Source organism: Gorilla gorilla, chromosome 9, assembly GCF_029281585.2.
Source record: "Gorilla gorilla gorilla isolate KB3781 chromosome 9, NHGRI_mGorGor1-v2.1_pri, whole genome shotgun sequence".
Lineage (NCBI taxonomy): Eukaryota > Metazoa > Chordata > Mammalia > Primates > Hominidae > Gorilla > Gorilla gorilla.
The window spans coordinates 70,667,727-70,686,156 of record NC_073233.2 but is presented as its reverse complement, the minus strand read 5'-3'; the positions used below and the strand labels follow the sequence as shown (position 1 = coordinate 70,686,156).

Sequence of the window (18,430 nt, the reverse complement as noted above, 5' to 3'; positions counted from 1 at the left end):
GCAACCTCCCCCTCCCGGGTTCAAGCAATTCACCTGCCTCATCTCTTATCCTCTTGAGTCCAGCTAAGACTTAAACCAGCTCTGTATCAATCCAAATACCATGCTTTCTTGTTTTCTGCTACAGAGCTCTGTTTCCTAGGGAAGTCAAAGAAAGTTAAAGAAAAAAAATAATTGAAATGAGATTTCATAGATTAGTAGATAGGAAATGGACAAGCTGGGAAAGGGCATTCCAAGGTAGACAAATAGTATTGCAGAGGTATAGTGCCAGGGAAAATTGGCATGTTTGTTTAATCCTGTAGGCATTTCATACATTTTTTGTTACCCTAACTAGATTGTGAGGCCTTTTACATCTTCAGTTCAGTTTAGTATAGTGATATACTGTTGTTTATATACCCAACTTAGGAAGGGCTGTGTTGAGATCCTACAGTCTGTGTCATTACTAGCCTCTTATTCATCTCTCCCTGTCTGCTGTCTCCTCTCCCTTCTTTCCCAGCTATGCTCTTGGTTACTTTTAAGGGCAGGAGAAGAGCAAACACTCTGGAACTAGATCAGGACTCAGAATGCCACTAATGATGGTATCATTTGCTGGAAGCCAAAGACCCAACATCAGAGCCTTGACTTCAGTGAGGTCACCTTTAAACCTGGACAAATGGGTTAGTCAGTTCCCCTGGGTGGCTGAGGCTAGTAGAGGCATCAGTCTAAGAAAAAGAGGGGCTAGTAAGCAGCCAACTCCACAGCCTCTTTAAAGAGTTATTGTTCCTGCTAAAAAAAAAAAAAGAAGATAACACTTCCATGAGAACCAAGGACTTTTTATACTTAGAACACATACTGAAAAATCAGGAGGCAGTAGTTAAGCTACAAGAAGCACCAGATGCCTTCTGGGATGAGTTGCCTTCCTTGCCTCCACAACAGCAGCCAGACTGGACCTCTGGACAACATGATAAGTGTGATAATCACACTTCCTAGAGTAGGACCAAGGGTAGGAGGCCACCAGGCTCAGCTTACAAGCCCTGCAAAACCAGAAAAAGCGTATCAGTTAGAACCGGAATTTAGGGTAGCCACAACCATGTACTCCTCATCCCAAGGCACATGTCCTGGATCTTTCAAGCAGACAGCATGAAAGTTTCTTCTGTCTCTCTGATTTGGGCATTGAATCCTATATTACTCCCCACCCCCACACATCCCTTCTCCAGGCAATAACCCCAGCACCTATGATCAGGCACTCACCCAAGTAATCGTCCATCAGGGAGCCAATAGCAAACTGCAAGAAAGATGGTAAAAAGAAAGTGAAGCCAAGATGAGCACAGAACCAACCTCCACTCTGCAGCCCCAGGCCTTCTGCCCATCCATCCCTTCTTCCTGGCAGAAGAGCGTAGAACCCCCTGAAACTGTGGGTGGTAAGAAATCGACAGCTCTCGGCCAGGCGCAGTGGCTCACGCCTGTAATCCCAGCACTTTGGGAGGCCGAGGCAGGTGGATCACTAGGTCAGGAGATCGAGACCATCCTGGCTAACATGGTGAAACCCTGTCTGTACTAAAAATATAAAAAATTAGCCAGGCGTGGTGGCGGGCGCCTGTAGTCCCAGCTACTCGGGAGGCTGAGGCAGGAGAATGGCGTGAACCCAGGAGGCAGAGCTTGCAGTGAGCCGAGATCGCGCCACGGCACTCCAGCCTGGGTGACAGAGCAAGACTCCGTCTCAAAAAAAAAAAAAAAAAAAAAGAAATCGACAGTTCTCAGCTCAACCTGGTATAGGTAGAGAGGTGGGGAAAAGACTCACAATGTCATTCTTGTCCACACGGGTCCCCACAATCTTTAAGCGGATCTCATCGTCCTGCTGAATCACAATATCCTGAGGAGAGGAGGGAACAGTGTACAGATGCTCCTCAGTTTATGAGAAGTTACATCACAACCACTTCACTGTAAGCCCGGGGGCATATTGAATGCACATCACTTTCACACCATCGTAAAGTCATAAAATCATGAATCAAGCCATGGTAATTCGGGGACCATCTGTACTCAGCCATCCCCAGGCCAATATTCTCCCTCAGGATGGCTGATTCTCTCCTTGTCTCCCTGACTTCTTTCTGTCCACTCACCTCATCCATTGTCTTGTAACATGGTGGGTTGGAGTTAGGATCAAACTCCATCTCTGAAGGAATGGACTGAAAGGAAAGTGAGATTAGGTTAGCACTTTAAATGGATGCTTCAACAGATGGTAATGAATGGGTATCTCTCTTCCTCAGCCCCACCCGGTGTGCCCAGACTTACATGTCGAGAGATGAAGCAAGACATGGGCCCAATTTCTGTGAAGAGTCCAACCTAGAAAAGAAATGAGTGATCTTACGGCCATGCACGGTGGCTCACGCCTGTAATCCCAGCACTTTGGGAGGCCGAGGCCGGTGGATCACGAGGTCAGGAGTTTGAGACCAGCCTGACCAACATGGTGAAACCCCGTCTCTACTAAAAATACAAAAATTAGCCGGGCATGGTGGCGTGCACCTCTAATCCCAGCTACTCAGGAGACTGAGGCAGGAGAATCGTTTGAACCCAGGAGGCGGAGGTTGCAGTGGGCCGAGATCGCACCATTGCACTTCAGCCTGGCAACAGAGCAAGACTCTGTCTCAAAAAAAAAAAAAAAACAAAAGAGTGATCTTGCCTTTTCTTTGTCCCCTCAAGTGTTGTGTTTTTGTTTTTTGCTTTTTAAATTTTGAGACAGGGTCTCACTCTGTTGCCCAGGTTGGAAAGTAGTGGTGCGATCACAGCTTACTGTAAATTTGAACTCCTGGGCTCAAGCGATCCTACCACCTCAGCCTCCCAAGTTGCTGAAACCACAGGTGCACACCACCATGCTAGGCTAATTTTTAACCAAACTTTTTGTAGAGACAGAGTCTTGATATGTTGCCCAGGCTGTCTCAAACTCCTAGGCTCAAGCAATCTTCCCACTTCTGCCCCCCAAAGCACTGGGATTATAGGTGTGAGCCAGCGCACCCAGCCCTTTTCTCTTTTTTTTAAAGCTTTCATTTGTATTTATTTACGTATTTACTTTGAGACAGAATCTCGCTCTGTTCTCCACTCTGGAGTGCAGTGATGCAATCTCAGCTCACTGCAACCTCCACCTCCCAGGTTCAAGTGATTCTCATGCCTCAGCCTCCCGAGTAGCAGGGACTACACGCACATGCCACAATGCCTGGCTAATTTTTGTATTTTTAGTAGAGATGGGGTTTCACCATATTGGCCAGGCTGGTCTTGAACTCCCACCCTCAGGTGATCTGCCCACCTCAGCCTCCCAAAGTGCTGGGATTACAGATGTGAGTCACCGCGCCCAGCCTAAGCTTTCATTTTAAAGTATTAAAGAGCTTAGGCCTGGGACGTGTTAGTCCAAGATTTGAACACCTGTTGGCCACATGATCTTGGCCAGTACACTTAACTTCTTCCAAGCTTCAGCTTCTGTAAAAAGCACCCACTGGCCGGGCACGGTGGCTCACGCCTATAATCCCAGCACTTTGGGTGGCTGAGCCAGGCAGATCATCTGAGGTCGGGAGTTCGAGACCAGCCTGACCAACATGGAGAAACCCCATTTCTACTAAAAATACAAAAATGAGCTGGGCGTGGTGGCGCATGCCTATAGTCCCAGCTAGTTGGGAGGCTGAGGCAGGGGAATCGCTTGAACCCAGAGGCGGAGGTTGCAGTGAGCCGAGATTGCGCCACTGCACTCCAGCCTGGCAACAGAGCTAGACTCCGTCTCAAAAAAAAAAAAAACCCACCTTTTAGAGTCATTTTGAGTCTCTGCACATCACCTAGCCCATAGTAACTACTCAATCAACACAGGCTTTTATTGTTATGACTATTAATACTGACTCTCTTGCCCTCTGAGTTAGGCAGGGCAAGATTACCATATAATTTGAAAGTGCAGGCCAGGTGCGGTGGCTCAAGCCTGCAATCCCAGCACTTTGGGAGGCCGAGGCGGGTGGATCACAAGGTCAGGAGATCGAGACCATCCTGGCTAACACAGTGAAACCCCGTCTGTACTAAAAATACAAAAAATTAGCCAGGTGTGGTGGTGGGCACCTGTAGACCCAGCTACTCGGGAGGCTGAGGCAGGAGAATGGTGTGAACCCAGGAGGCGGAGCTTGCAGTGAGTGGAGATCTCGCCACTGCACACCAGCCTGGGTGACAAAGCGAGACTCTGTCTCAAAAAAAAAAAAAAAATAGCCGGCCATGGTGGCACGTGCCTTTAGTCCCAACTACTTGGGAGGCCGAGGCAGGAGAATCACTTGAACCTAGGAGGCAGAGGTTGCAGTGAGCCAAGATCGCACCACTGCACTCCAGCCTGGGCAACAGAGCAAAACTCTCTCTCAAAAAAAAAAAAAAAAAGTGAAGTGACTTAGCCAAAGGCACAGCGTTATGAAGTGGAGCCAGAACCCAACCCAGATCTTCCGAGAGACTACCCCACTGCCTCCCCAATGTATGGTCTCACCTTGTTGACCTGAGTGACAACAGCATCCACGACCTCCCCTTTAAATGGCCGGAAAACAATGGCCTTGTACTTAACTGGATAAAGGACAAAGCCTCGGCCTGGCTGGATCACACCAGCACCAATATTGTCAATGGTGGTGACAGCAATTACAAAGCCATACCTGCAAGGAGGATGAGAAACAGGAAGACACTGTGTGTCCAAGAGCCTCTAAAGACATCTGCAATAAAAGTCACTGAGCTCTTGGGGGTAGGGTCGGGGAGAGCAAAAGGACAAGTAGATAGCACCTCTGCTCCCAGAGAGCTTAATGACCAAAAGAAGACAGAACAGAGATCACTATGTGTAAGACCAAATGCTGTTCTGGTAATTTCACAATAAATGTCCAAGAAGGCTGGAGTCCTTGAGGCAACAGATCTCAATCTTCGGGATGCCTGAGAATCATCTTCTTAAAATGCAGATTCTCAGGTCTGCCCCAGACAGTCTTGATTCTGTAGGGAATAAGGAGGCTCAGGAATCTGCATGTTCCTGCAGGTTTTTCTGATGCTGGAGGCCCAAGTACTCCACTGCCCTGAGCTGGGTCCCAGCTCATTAATATCAGAGAGGCCCCTCTGTGCAAAGCCCAGAGATGGTCAAATCCCAGCCTACTTCCTTCCTCCCCCAAACTCTCGATCTGCTTTTTCTGGTCATTCATTCAGAAGATATATAGAGGCCCATGGTGTGTGGTGCCGGGCACAGGGGATAAGAGAAAACCAGCAGAATGACAGAGGGAGAGCAGACACAGGAACAATGATTACACTGTGAGCTCCACAGGGGCTGTCCTCATTCTATCTTGTTCCCATTCTACCTTGTTCTGAGCCCAACACGGGTCCTGGCACACACCAAGGGTTTTTAAAATGTTTGAGGAGTAAATGAATGACCAATCTCAGCTGAGAGAAGGAAGTCTTATTGTCCAGCATTGCAGAGGGCGCCCTGGGAACCCAAAGCGGGAAGCAACTGGCTGCCTGAGAGAGGAGAGGGGTCCCCAGAGTGGGTGGCAGGACGAGTAGGAGTTGGGGAGGGGTTGCAGGTATAGCGCCCCGTGTGCGCATCGAACGATCTGGCGGTGCGGTGAGCTCGACACTCACTTCCCTGTGCAGGTCCCCTCTACCTCGGTGAAGAGCTTCTGCTTCACCGTGTTGAGCAAGTTGGGGCCGAAGTAGCGCGGGTGCAGCAGGATTTCGTGCTCTAGGGAGATCTGCGGAGAAAAGTGGGATGGCGACCAGGCCAGGCGCTGGCAGGTTACTGGACAAGGGGAGCCTCGCGCCGGCGCCTGGCCTTGCTCTTCCTTTCCACCCAGCCCTTGCCGCCACCCTGAGCCCTGCTCACGTGGTAGAACATCTTCCCAGACCAGGTAGGCAGGCAGAGTCCACACCTCCGACAGTCCCTGGGAATCCACCGGAAACACACTTAGACGCCGCAACCCCAGTTCCGCGCTTGCTGCGACTAGGAGGGCGGAACTCCACCTTCTCCGCGAGGGCGGAACTCCACCAGCTCCGCGGGTCTGATTGGGCCTCGCCGTCGTGGGCGAGAACGACTAAGCCCCGCCCCTCATCCCCGCCCCGCAGCCATCAAACGGCAACTTCTTTTTTTTTGAGGCGGAGTCTCCCTCTGTTGCCCAGGCTGGAGTGCAGTGGCGCGATCTCGGCTCACTGCAACCTCCGCCTCCCGGGTTCAAGCGATTCTCCTGCCTCATCCTCCCGAGTAGCTGGGATTAAAGGCATGTGCCACCACACCTGACTAATTTTGTATTTTTAGTAGAGATAGGGTTTCTCCATGTTGGTCAGGCTGGTCTCAAACTCCCAGCCTCAGGTGATCCACCCACCTCGGCCTCCCAAAGTGTTGGGATTACAGGAGTGAGCCACCGCGCCCGGCCGGCAACTATCTGAATTGCTTGAACCTGGGAGGCGGCCCGAGATCTTGCCACTGAACTCCAGCCTGGGCAACAAGAGCGAAACTCCATCTCAACAGATAGATAGATAGATAGATTAGATAGATAGATAGATAGATAGATAGATAGATAGATAGATAGATAGATAGATAGATAAATGCTACCACTTACTGCTTTCTTCCTAGATGCCTGGGCAACAAGAGCGAAACTCCATCTCAATAAATAAATTAAATAAATAAATAAATGCTACCACTTACTACTTTCTTCCTAGATGCCAGACACTGTGCTAAGCGCTTGATATAATTCTCTCCCTTAATTCTCATAATAATCTACAGAAATTGGTGTAGAAATAAAAAAAATGTACACAAGCCTCAGCCAAAAGGCCAAGAAGCTACAGAAAATAATGAAATTTAGGCCGGGCGCTGTGGTTTACACCTGTAATACCAGCACTTTGAGAGGCTGAGGCGGGCGGATCATGAGGTCAGGAGATTGAGACCATCCTGGCTAACATGGCGAAACCCCGTCTCTACTAAAAATACAAAAAATTAGCCGGGCGTGGTGGCACGTGCCTGTAGTCCCAGCTACTCAGGAGGCTGAGGCAGGAGAATCGCTTGAACCCGGGAGGCGGAGGTTGCAATGAGTTGAGATCGCGCCACTGCACTCCAGCCTGGCGACAAAGCAAGACGGAGTCTCAAAAAAAAAAAAAAAAAAAAAAAAAATTTAAAAGCTATTGGAAGCCCAAAAAACACTTTAAGCCTCGAGAGAGATATGACTGCGAGTCACATATAGTTTACAACTTCTGTTCTCAGATTATAGATTAATTTTTTTTTTTTTTTTTTTTTTTGAGACGGAGTCTTGCTGTGTCGCCCAGGCTGAAGTGTAGGAAATCCATGACTATTTCATCCTCTGTTAAAAAATGTTACATGCGCCGGGCACGGGTGGCTTATGCCTGTAATCCCGGCTACTCGGCTACTGGGGAGGCTGGGGCAGGACAATTGCTTGAACCCGGGAAGCTGAGATTGCAAAGAGCCGAGATCGCTCCACTGCACTTCAGCCTGGGAGGCAGAGCAAGACTCCCTCTCTCTTTTTTTTTTTTAATAGAGACGGGGTTTCTCCATGTTGGTCAGGCTGGTCTTGAACTCCCGACCTCAGGTGATCCGCCCACCTCGGCCTCCCAAAGTGTGGGATTACAGGCGTGAGCCACCGCGCCCGGCCGACTCCCTCTCAAAAAAAAAAATTACATGCAAATCACGAGATCAGAAGTTCAAGACCAGCCTGGCCAACATAGTGAAAACCCATCTCTACTAAAAATACAAAAAATTAGCCGGGTGTGGTGGCAGGTGCCTGTAATCCCAGCTACTCCAGAGGCTGAGGCAGAAGAATGTCTTGAACCCGGGAGGCGGAGGTTGCAGTTAGGCAAGATCTTGCCACTGCACTCCAGCCCAGGCAACAGTGCGAAACTCCAAATAAAAAAAAAATTGGAAAAAAAAAAGTTACATGTACTCTTCCCAAAAAGAAACATTGTCTATAGCCAACCAAATTGCTATAACTATGTACCAATCTTCTGTGAAAAATGTAATCCTGCTAAAAAGTCATGTGTGCTTGCCTATATAAATGAAATCTTAACTTTCTTACTTCACAACACTGACTCCATTCTTCTGGAGTTGGTGTTTCCAGGTGTTCCATTCTCATACTTCGCACTTGAAAAAACTCTAAATTAGGTTCTGACCCGTCGGATTATTTTAGGTTGACACTGATACTATTATTATTCCTACCTTATAAATGAGCCCGAAAAAGATTAAGGGGAGGTATTTGCGTATGAATAGCTGACCTGCTCCAAAGCTTGTGTTCCTTTTTTTTTTCTTTTTTCTTTCTTTCTTTTTTTTTTTGAGTCGGAGTCTCACTCTGTCGCCTAGGCTGGAACTTAGTGGTGCAATCTCGGCTCGCTGCAACCTCCGCCTCCCAGATTCAAGTGATTCTCCTGCCTCAGCCTCCCAAGTCGCTGGGATTACAGGCGCCCACGACCACGCCCAGCTAATTTTTTTTTTTTTTTTTTTTTTTGTATTTTTATTAGAGACCGGGTTTCACCATGTTGGCCAGGCTGGTCTCGAACTTCTGACCTTAGGTAATCCATCTGCCTCAGCCTCCCAAAATGCTGGGATTACAGGCCTGAGCCACTGCGCCCGGCCCCACCTTTTTTTTTTTCTTGAGAAAGGGTCTCATTCTGTCACCCAGGCTGCCAGGCTGGAGTGCTCATTGCATTCCCCAGCTACAGGTATGGGTCACCATGAGCGGGTAATTTTTTATTTTTTGCAGAGATGTGGGTCTTACTCTGTTGACCAGGCTAGTCTTGAACTTCTGGCCTCAAGTGATCCTCTTGCTTTGGTCTCCCAAAGTGTTGGGATTCAAGTGTGAGCCCTCACACCTGGGAAAGTCGCATTCTTCACTACTGTAAACTCTACTGCCTGAGACTGAAACTTTGGATAAAAAAGACACCAAAGCAATGACAAGTATTGTTGTGTCTGCTCCTCAAAGTGTGTGTATGTAGAGCCTGAAAGCTCAGAACAGCAATTCTGAAGTTGTGGTCCCCAAAAGAACCTTTCAGGGGATTGGTGAAGTGCTCTTCTAGTTACATGTCTGTGTGAGACTAAATTTTCTTCATGTATTTCAATCAAAACAATATATCCTAATAGCTAATAGAAGCAGATGTGAAAATCGAGCTGTCTCCTATTGAAACAGTGTGATATTGTGAAATATACGTTTCTTTGACCCTATTTTCTGCCATACAACTCCTAAATCTCTAAAGTGATTTTTTTGGTATGCTAATGTTAACTGATGGCTGGCAGGCCCTAGGTAGCTTCCGGATGGGGGCTGGTCACCATAAAGAGCAGGGCATGATTGGAAGGTTGGGGTTTTCAGCCCACCCCCAACTTCTGGGGAGTGGAGGGGGTGCTGAACTGTTGAGTTGATCACCAATGGCCAATCGTTTCAGCAGTCATGCTTGCATAATGAAGCATCCACAAAAATCCAAAAGGACTGGGTTCAGAGACTCCACATAGCTGAACACCTGGAGGTTCCTGGAAGGTGGCACACCGGAAGAGGGCTCGGAAGCTCCACATCCCTTCCCCCATACCTCACCCTAGGCACCTCTTCATCTGCATCCTTTCAAATAGCCTCTATAATAAACCAGTAAAGGTAAGTAAGTGTTTCCCTGATTTCTATGAGCCACCCTAGTAAGTTAACCAAGCCCAAGTAGAGTTGTGGGGGCCTAGATTTACAGCTGGTCAGTCAGAGGCATAGGTAAAACAGCCTGGGGCTTTTGACTAGCATCAGAAGTCAGGGGCCATGTCTGGTAAACAATAATTTGATTTAAAAAAAAAAAAAAGAAGAGAGGGAGGGAGGGAGGCAGGGGAAAGAGAGAGACAAGAGAGAGAAAGAAGAAAAGAAAAAGGGGAAAAGAGAGAGAGAAAAGAAAGAGAGAGAGAGACAAAGAAAGAGAGAGAGAGACAAAGAAAGAAAGAGAAAGAAAGGAAGGAAGGAAGGAAGGAAGGAAGGAGAAAGGAAAAGAAAAGGAAGGAAAAGAAAAGAAATAAAAGAAAAAAGGAGAGAAAAGAAACTAGTACTGGGGGGCCGGTGGGGAGGGCGGTCTTGGGATCTGCACCCTAAACATTTGAGATCTGAGGTTATCTCCAGGTAGACAGTGTTGGCATTAAACAGGAGGACACCCAGCTGGAACTGCTTACTTGTGGACTGGGGAAAAAACCAACACATTTGGTCACACAGAAGCCTTCTTTGTTGATTGTTGTGGTGGTGTGAGAGGAGAGAAAAACAGTGTCTCCCCCCAACCCCCCTGTAAAACAATGCCATTATTCTCACGACATATTTATTGATTTTGGTAAATAGTTATTTTTCCATCTCTATTTAAAAAAAATACATACATATATATATATGCCGGGGGCGGTGGCTGACGCCTGTAATCCCAACACTTTGGGAGGCCGAGACGGGCGGATCACCCGAGGTTGGGAGTTCGAGACCAGCCTGACCAACATGGAGAAACCTTGTCTCTACTAGAAATACAAAATTAGCCGGGTGTGGTGGCGCATGCCTGTAATCCCGGCACTTTGGGAGGCAGAGGCGGGTGGATCACGAGGTCAGGAGATCGAGACCATCCTGGCTAACACAGTGAAACCCCGTCTCTACTAATAATACAAAAAATTAGCTGGGCGTGGTGGCCGGTGCCTGTAGTCCCAGCTACTCGGGAGGCTGAGGCAGGAGAATGGCGTGAACCCGGGAGGCGGAGCTTGCAGTGAGCCAAGATCGTGCCACTGCACTCCAGCCTGGGCGACAGAGCGAGACACTGTCTCAAAACAAAACAAACAAACAAACAAATATAAATACATATGAGGCCAGGAAAGGTGGCTCATGCCTGTAATCACAACACTTTGGGAGGCCAAAGTGGGTGGATCACCTGAGGGGTCAGAACTGCAATGAGACAAGATCACCCCACCGCACTCCAGCCTGGGCAACAGAGCAAGACGCAAAAAAAGAAAAATAAATGAAAATTAAATTAAATTAAAAATTAAAAAGGTCAGGTTTGGTGGCTGACACCTGTAATCTCAGCATTTTGGGAGGCCAAGCTGGGAGGATCACGTGAGCCCAGGAGTTCAAGACCAGCCTGGGCAACACAGAGTCCCCCTTCTCTATTTACAACATATACATATATATATTTTTATATTTATATAATTTATATATTTATATTTACATATATGTATATATAAAAACATATATATATATATTTTGAGATGGATTCTCCTGCCTCAGCCTCCCAAGTAGCTGGGATTATAGGTGCCAAGCTAATTTTTATATTTTTATTATTATTATTTATTTATTCTTTTTTTTTTGAGATGGAATTTCACTCTTGTTGCCCAGGCTGGAGTGCAATGGCGCGATCTCGGCTCACTACAACCTCCGCCCCCCAAGATCAAGTGATTCTCCTGTCTCAGCCTCCCAAGTAGCTGAGATTACAGACATGCGCCACCACACCCTGCTAATTTTTGTACTTTTAATAGAGACGGGGTTTCTCCATGTTGGTCAGGCTGGTCTCAAACTCTCGACTTCAGGTGATCCACCTGCCTCGGACTCCCAAAGTGCTGGGATTACAGGCGTGAGCCACTGTGCCCGGCCCACTTCTTAGTTTTAATTCCTATACAGTAAATATTGTACGGCTTGTAAGAATGAATACAGTGTCTTGAAGAGGCATGATCTCAAGCTAAGGCCAACATATCCTGAATGTATGTAGCACAAGTTTGTTGTATAGATGAACTCTCCCTAATTCTGGTTAGGTCTGATCGGAGGGCCTGACTGCAGAATAAAGTAGAGATGCTTAGGGTGGTGGGTGAAGGAGTGAGGATTAGGGCACTGAGTTTACTCCTCTAGTAACACTACCTGGGTCAGACGGGGCAGTTATCAGTGACTCCCAACTTATAGCCTTTTCCTCTGGGTGTGTAGAGACTCTCAAAGATTTCTTCAGTAGACACGGTTTTTGCTTCTTCTCTCCTGTCCTGGGACATTTTATGACCCTGACCCCATTCTTACCCTTCCTACCAGCACCTGCCCAGCACGCTCTGGAAACAAAGAACACTCTATCCTCTCACTGTAAATTGACTGTAGAGTCCAGGCTAGGGACACCACGACATCATCCCTGTAGCTGCTACTTCTTTCATGCCATCACTGAGCCGGGAGCCCCGGAAACTTAGCTTGGAGGAGTGGAGCAGTAGGGCATCTTAAAATGTTTTTTTTGTTTGTTTTGTTTTAGATGGAGTTTTGCTCTGTCTCCCAGGCTGGAGTGCAGTGGCGCTATCTTGGCTCACTGCAACCTCTGCCTCCTGGGTTCAAGAGATTCTCCTGCCTCAGCCTCCCTAGTAGCTGGGATTTCAGGCACGCGCCACCATGCCCAGCTGATTTTTGTATTTTTAGTAGAGATGGGGTTTCACTATGTTGGCCAGGCTGCTCTTGAACTCCGGACGTCAAGTGATCTGCCCGTCTCAGCCTCCCAAACTGCTGGGATTAAAGGCGTGAGCCACCGAACCCGGCAAATGTTAGAATTTTTGAGAGGAAGGGACCTTCAAGAGACAAACGCACTTCAGGGACGTGGGGCTATTGCCCACAGTCACCAGTTGGTTCTCTTTTTTGGGGGGGGTGGGGGGACAGGGTCTTACTTCGTCGCCCAGGCTGGAGTGCAGTGGCACGATCTTGACTCACTGCAACCTCCGCCTCCCGGGTTCAAGTGATTCTCCTGCTTCAGCCTCCCCAATAGCTGGGATTACAGGCGCGCGCCCCCAAAACCTGCTAATTTTTGTGTTTTTAGTAGAGACGGGGTTTCAGCATATTGGCCAGGCTGGTATCGAACTCCTGACCCCAAGTGATCCGCCCTCCTCGGCCTCCCAGAGTCCTGGGATTACAGGCGTGAAGCACTGCGCCTGGCCTAGTTGTTTCTCTTTTTCCCTGTCAGCCTGTAGCGGGAGTGGCGTGCTGTCAGCTCGGGTTCGACACTGCAGGGTTCCCGACCTCCAGCCTCGCCAGGAGAGCGCCGCGTTCAGCGACTCGGAGCCGGGTACCTCCTGCCTGCTGGATTAGGTAGAAGGAGAAGCTCAGCCAATCCTGAGGGCTCGGAGGCAAGGAAGGCGGGACGAAAAGGAAAAGTTGAGGACAGGAGCGCCACCCAATCCAGCGCCTGACTGTAAAAGCGATGGCGGCGAGCACCCAATTGTAGACGGCAGTTAGAGGGAGGACGGTTAGTGGAGAGCGGACCAATCCGTGACAGGGGAGGGCAATCTTAAGCCAGTTAAAGCTGAGAAGGTGGGAAGGGGCGGAGCTCGCCCTGTGGCTGCTTGGTGGTGGGTGAGGTATCAGCTTTCTCCGCTAGTTCCCACCCTGGGAGTCCTTAGCCCCTGGAATGCGTGAGGGAGATGCTTAGGGAGTTCTCGAAGTGGGGCGTAGAGGCATCGCCTGGCAAGGCCTGGGAGCGAAAAAGATCTCTACTTCGTGGAGCCGTTGGACGCTACCGGGTGGGCATCAAGGAAGCGGAGGGTGGCTAAGGGGCGGGACTTCCGGGGGGCAGGGCTTATCGGACGGGGGTGGGGCCTGTTCTAAGGTTAGGCCGAGGTGGGCGGAGCTAATGGGAGAGCTTTGGGTGTGACCTAGGAGAAAGAAGGGCAGTAACTTAAGCGATTGTTTTGGAGTGGCAAGTGATAGTTAAGGGCTGATAAGGTTGCTGGGGAGGTTACCTGTCTTAACTCACTTTCCTTTTTTCTCAGGGAGCCACTGGTGTGGACCTTTTTTGGGCCCCCTTTCCTTCGTGGGGTACTATGGAGTTCCCAGAACACAGTCAGCAGCTGCTGCAGAGCCTCCGGGAGCAGCGGTCCCAGGGTTTCCTTTGTGACTGCACCGTGATGGTGGGTAGTACCCAGTTCTTGGCCCATCGGGCTGTGCTGGCCTCCTGCAGCCCATTCTTCCAGCTTTTCTACAAGGAGCGGGAATTGGACAAGAGGGATCTGGTGTGTATTCACAATGAAATTGTCACAGCCCCAGCCTTTGGGCTGCTTCTGGACTTTATGTATGCTGGCCAGCTGACCCTGAGAGGGGATACCCCTGTGGAGGATGTGCTGGCAGCTGCCAGCTACTTGCACATGAATGACATCGTCAAGGTGTGTAAGCGGCGGCTTCAAGCCCGGGCCCTGGCAGAGGCAGACAGTACCAAGAAGGAGGAGGAAACCAACTCACAGCTTCCTAGTTTGGAGTTTTTGTCTAGTACTTCCCGTGGCACCCAACCTTCGTTGGCATCTGCTGAGACATCAGGCCATTGGGGCAAAGGGGAATGGAAAGGCTCTGCTGCTCCCTCACCTACTGTCCGTCCTCCAGATGAGCCACCAATGTCTAGTGGGGCTGACACTACACAGCCTGGCATGGAGGTTGACGCACCACATCTGCGGGCACCTCATCCACCAGTGGCTGATGTCTCTCTTGCCAGCCCTAGTAGCTCCACTGAGACCATTCCTACAAACTACTTCTCTTCTGGCATCCCAGCAGTTTCATTGGAGCCACTGCCATCTCTTGATGTGGGTCCTGAGAGTCTGAGGGTGGTGGAACCAAAGGATCCTGGAGGACCACTGCAAGGCTTCTATCCCCCAGCCTCAGCCCCAACGTCAGCCCCAGCCCCTGTCTCAGCTCCAGTTCCATCCCAGGCTCCAGCCCCAGCTGAAGCTGAGCTGGTCCAGGTGAAAGTTGAAGCTATTGTGATCTCTGATGAAGAGACTGATGTGTCAGATGAACAGCCTCAGGGTCCTGAGAGAGCGTTCCCATCTGGAGGAGCAGTGTATGGGGCACAGCCCTCCCAGCCAGAGGCTTTTGAAGACCCAGGGGCAGCAGGACTGGAGGAGGTGGGGCCAAGTGACCACTTCCTGCCAACAGACCCTCATCTACCCTACCATCTGCTGCCAGGTGCAGGGCAGTATCATCGAGGACTGGTGACCTCACCTCTGCCTGCACCCGCATCCTTGCATGAGCCACTTTACCTGTCTTCTGAGTACGAAGCAGCTCCAGGAAGCTTTGGGGTTTTTACTGAGGATGTTCCCACCTGCAAGACATGTGGGAAGACCTTCTCATGCTCTTACACACTACGGCGACATGCCACGGTGCACACACGTGAGCGACCCTACGAGTGCCGCTACTGCCTGCGGAGCTACACGCAGTCAGGGGACCTCTACCGCCACATCCGCAAGGCTCACAATGAGGACCTGGCCAAACGCAGCAAACCAGATCCAGAAGTGGGACCCCTTCTAGGGGTGCAGCCTCTCCCTGGCTCCCCAACAGCAGACAGACAGAGCAGCAGTGGTGGAGGGCCACCTAAAGATTTTGTACTTGGCCCCAAAAACTAACATCTAAGGGAGCATGAGCTGATGCTAGGCTGCTCTTACCATCCTTAGATGGCAGCTCAGAAGGTTGGTGGCACCTTATCACCCCTGCTGGGTGACAAGAATAAAGGCTCTGCCCAGGCTGAAAGTTCCTACCCTTTTCTTTTTTTTTTTTTTTTTTAATCTTTTATTTTTTTGAGACAGAGTCTCACTCTGTCACCCAGGCTGGAGTGCAGTGGCGCGATCTCGGCTCACTGCAAGCTCAGCCTCCCGGATTCACGCCATTCTCCTGCCTTAGCCTCCCGAGTAGCTGGGACTACAGGCGCCTATCACCATGCCTGGCTAATTTTTTTTTATTTTTAGTAGAGACAGGGTTTCACCGTGTTAGCCAGGATGGTCTCGATCTCCTGACAGATCTGACCTCGTGATCCGCCCATCTCCACCTCCCGCAGTGCTGGGATTACAGGCATGAGCCACCGCGCCCAGCCGCCTTTTTTTTTTGAGAGAGTCTTGCTCTGTCACTGAGGCTGGAGTGCAGTGGCGCAATTTCAGCTCACTGCAACCTCTGCCTCCCAGGTTCAAGCGATTCTTTTTTTTTTTTTGAGACGGAGTCTCACTTTGTCCCCCAGGCTGGAGTGCAGTGGCGTGATCTCGGCCCACCACGCCCGCCTAATTTTTTGTATTTTTTAGTAGAGACGGGGTTTCACCATGTTAGTCAGGATGGTCTCGATCTCCTGACCTCGTGATCCGCCCGCCTCAGCCTCCCAAAGTGCTGGGATTACAGGCTTGAGCCACCGTGCCTGGCCTCAAGCGATTCTCTTAACTCAGCCTCTTGAGCAGCTGGGATTACAGGAACGCGCCACCATGCCCAGCTAATTCCTGTATTTTTAGTAGAGACAGGGTTTCACCATGTTGGCCAGGCTGGTCACAAACTCCTGACCCCAGGTGATCTGCCCACCTTGGCCTTAAAAAGTGCTGGGATTAAAGGCATGAGCCACCATGCCCAGCCTCCTACCCTTTTCTTTGCCCAGCCAGATAAGCAGGACTTTATGGGGCAAAGCCTATGTCAGCTCTCTCCAAGGGCACTGGGAATTTTCCTGAGGTGTAATCGCTTCTCACTGTATGTTCTGGAACATAAAGCTAGCAATGAAAGTATTTCTTTGAACTGGTGTTGGCTGGTTTCTTCTAAAAACCTGCATGCTTTCATACCTCTCCTGCAGTTCTTTTTTTTTTTTTTTTTTTTGAGACGGAGTCTCTCTGTCGCCCAAGCTGGAATGCAGTGGCGCGATCTCGGCTCACTGCCAGCTCCGCCTTCCTGGTTCACACCATTCTCCTGCCTCAGCCTCCCTAGTAGCTGGGACTACAGGCGCCCACCACCAAGCCCGGCTAATTTTTTGTATTTTTAGTAGAGACAGGGTTTCACCATGTTAGCCAGGATGGTCTCGATCTCCTGACCTCGTGATCCGCCCGCCTCTGCCTCCCAAAGTGCTGGGATTACAGGCGTGAGCCACGGCTCTCCTTCAGTTCTTTTTGGAATGTTACATCTGTACTTGGGGTAGGGGAAGGGGTCAGATTGCTCATGAGGAAAAAAGTGGGACAGGCAGAGGGCGATGTAACCTTTACTTAGGAGAAGTATAGAAATTAAGGAAGCTTATAAAATTATGATTTATTATTGCAGTTGAGCTGTCTTCTGGGCTTTATCAGACATTTCGTATAAATGCTCATTTAATCCTCAACAACGTTAGGAGGTATGAGGTCCACTTCCTGTTTTGTTTGTTGTTGTTCATAAACCTGAGACTTAGAAATCAAAGTTAACTTGTTCAGGGTCACAGAGGCTAGTTAAGGGGCAAGCCAGCATTTGAACCTGGCTTGCCACTGCAAACACCCTGCCTGCTATACTGGTTAAAAACATTGTTTCTTCCAGGTGCGGTGGCTCATGCCTGTAATACCAACACTTTGGGAGGCCGAGGTGACCAGCCTGCCCAACATGGTGAAACCCCATCTCTACTAAAAACACAAAAAAAATTGTCTAGGTATGGTGGCTCACACCTGTAATTACAGCACTTTGGGAGGCCGATGCAGGCGGATCACTTGAGGTCGGGAGTTCAAGACCAGACTGGCCAACATGGTGAAACCGTCTCTACTAAAACTACAAAAATTAGCCAGGAGTGGTGGTGGGCGCCTGTAATCCCAGCTACCTGGGAGGCTGAGGCAGGAGAATCATTTGAACCCAGGAGGTAGAGGTTGCAGTGAGCTGAGATCACGCCACTGCACTTCAGCCTGGGTGACAAGACCGAAACTCCACCTCAAAAAAAAGAAAAGAAAAATTATCCAGGCTTGGTGGCGGGTGCCTGTAATCCCAGCTACTCAGGAGGTTGAGGCAGGAGAATTGCTTGAACCTGGGAGGCGGAGGTTGCAGTGAGCCGAGATCGCATCATTGCATTCCAACCTGGGCAACAAGTGAGACTCTGTCTCAAAAAAAAAAAAACAAAAAAAACATTGTTTGAAGGGCTGTTGGGGTGGCTCATGCCTGTTCTCCCAGCACTTTGGGAGGCCGAGGTGAAGGATCGCTCGTGGCTAGGAGTTACAGATTAGCCTGGGCAACATAGTGAGGCCTGCCTGTCACTATAAAATAATAATGAAAAGTTGAACTTAGTTAACCAAGAACTATAAGTTGTTTTCTTTTTCTGTCCTTTTGTGTATTTGGCTTTGTTGCCTTGTTACCTCTGCTTTCCCCACTGAAAGACCTTTTGTTGATAGAACAGGTACTGTATTGATTATTTGAAATTTTTGCCTCAAGTTGTAGATAATGAATTGACTTCTTTGAAGATGAGAAACTGAAAGGCAGGAAACACTAAGGCCCATAGTGGCTGATTAGTGGCGGGAGGTTGAGGGTCTGAGGTGCTGTGGCAATGATGGGTGCTTGCAAAACCTAAAGCAAGAAACTCAGGATGAGAGGATCTTACAGTTCATGTAGTCCAACTCCCTCACTTGAAAAGTGTGACGACAACAGTCTAGGGAGGTTTAGGTTACTCACCTAAGGTCACGCAGGTGGTTACTGACAGTGGAGATAGCAAAGAAATGGGAGTTTGGGGTGCCATCATGGGATGGGGGCAA

General features: G+C 49.3%; 2 protein-coding genes across 7 annotated transcripts; one reads left to right on the top strand and one right to left on the bottom strand.

The window, feature by feature from the left end:
- Positions 1-793: 793 nt before the first annotated feature.
- POLR2G (RNA polymerase II subunit G) lies at positions 794-6,007 on the bottom strand. The gene is made up of 8 exons (XM_004051377.4): positions 5,840-6,007; positions 5,599-5,708; positions 4,478-4,637; positions 2,269-2,319; positions 2,097-2,162; positions 1,778-1,849; positions 1,228-1,261; positions 794-1,010 (listed from the first exon to the last, which is right to left on the bottom strand). The coding sequence occupies exons 1-8, from the start codon at positions 5,849-5,851 to the stop codon at positions 997-999; spliced, it is 519 nt and encodes a 172-aa protein (XP_004051425.2). The 5' UTR covers positions 5,852-6,007; the 3' UTR covers positions 794-996.
- Positions 6,008-9,370: 3,363 nt separating this feature from the next.
- ZBTB3 (zinc finger and BTB domain containing 3) lies at positions 9,371-16,478 on the top strand. Of its 6 annotated transcripts, none has more exons than XM_055354332.2 (3): positions 9,371-9,596; positions 12,913-13,014; positions 13,718-16,478. In XM_055354332.2, exon 3 carries the CDS (start codon positions 13,769-13,771, stop codon positions 15,335-15,337), a length of 1,569 nt encoding a protein of 522 aa, XP_055210307.1. In that variant the 5' UTR covers positions 9,371-9,596; positions 12,913-13,014; positions 13,718-13,768; the 3' UTR covers positions 15,338-16,478. The 6 variants fall into 6 exon arrangements, with proteins under 6 accessions (XP_055210307.1, XP_055210305.1, XP_055210304.1 ...); XM_055354330.2 differs by having other exon boundaries at positions 12,913-13,037; XM_055354329.2 differs by having other exon boundaries at positions 12,913-13,194.
- Positions 16,479-18,430: the final 1,952 nt, after the last annotated feature.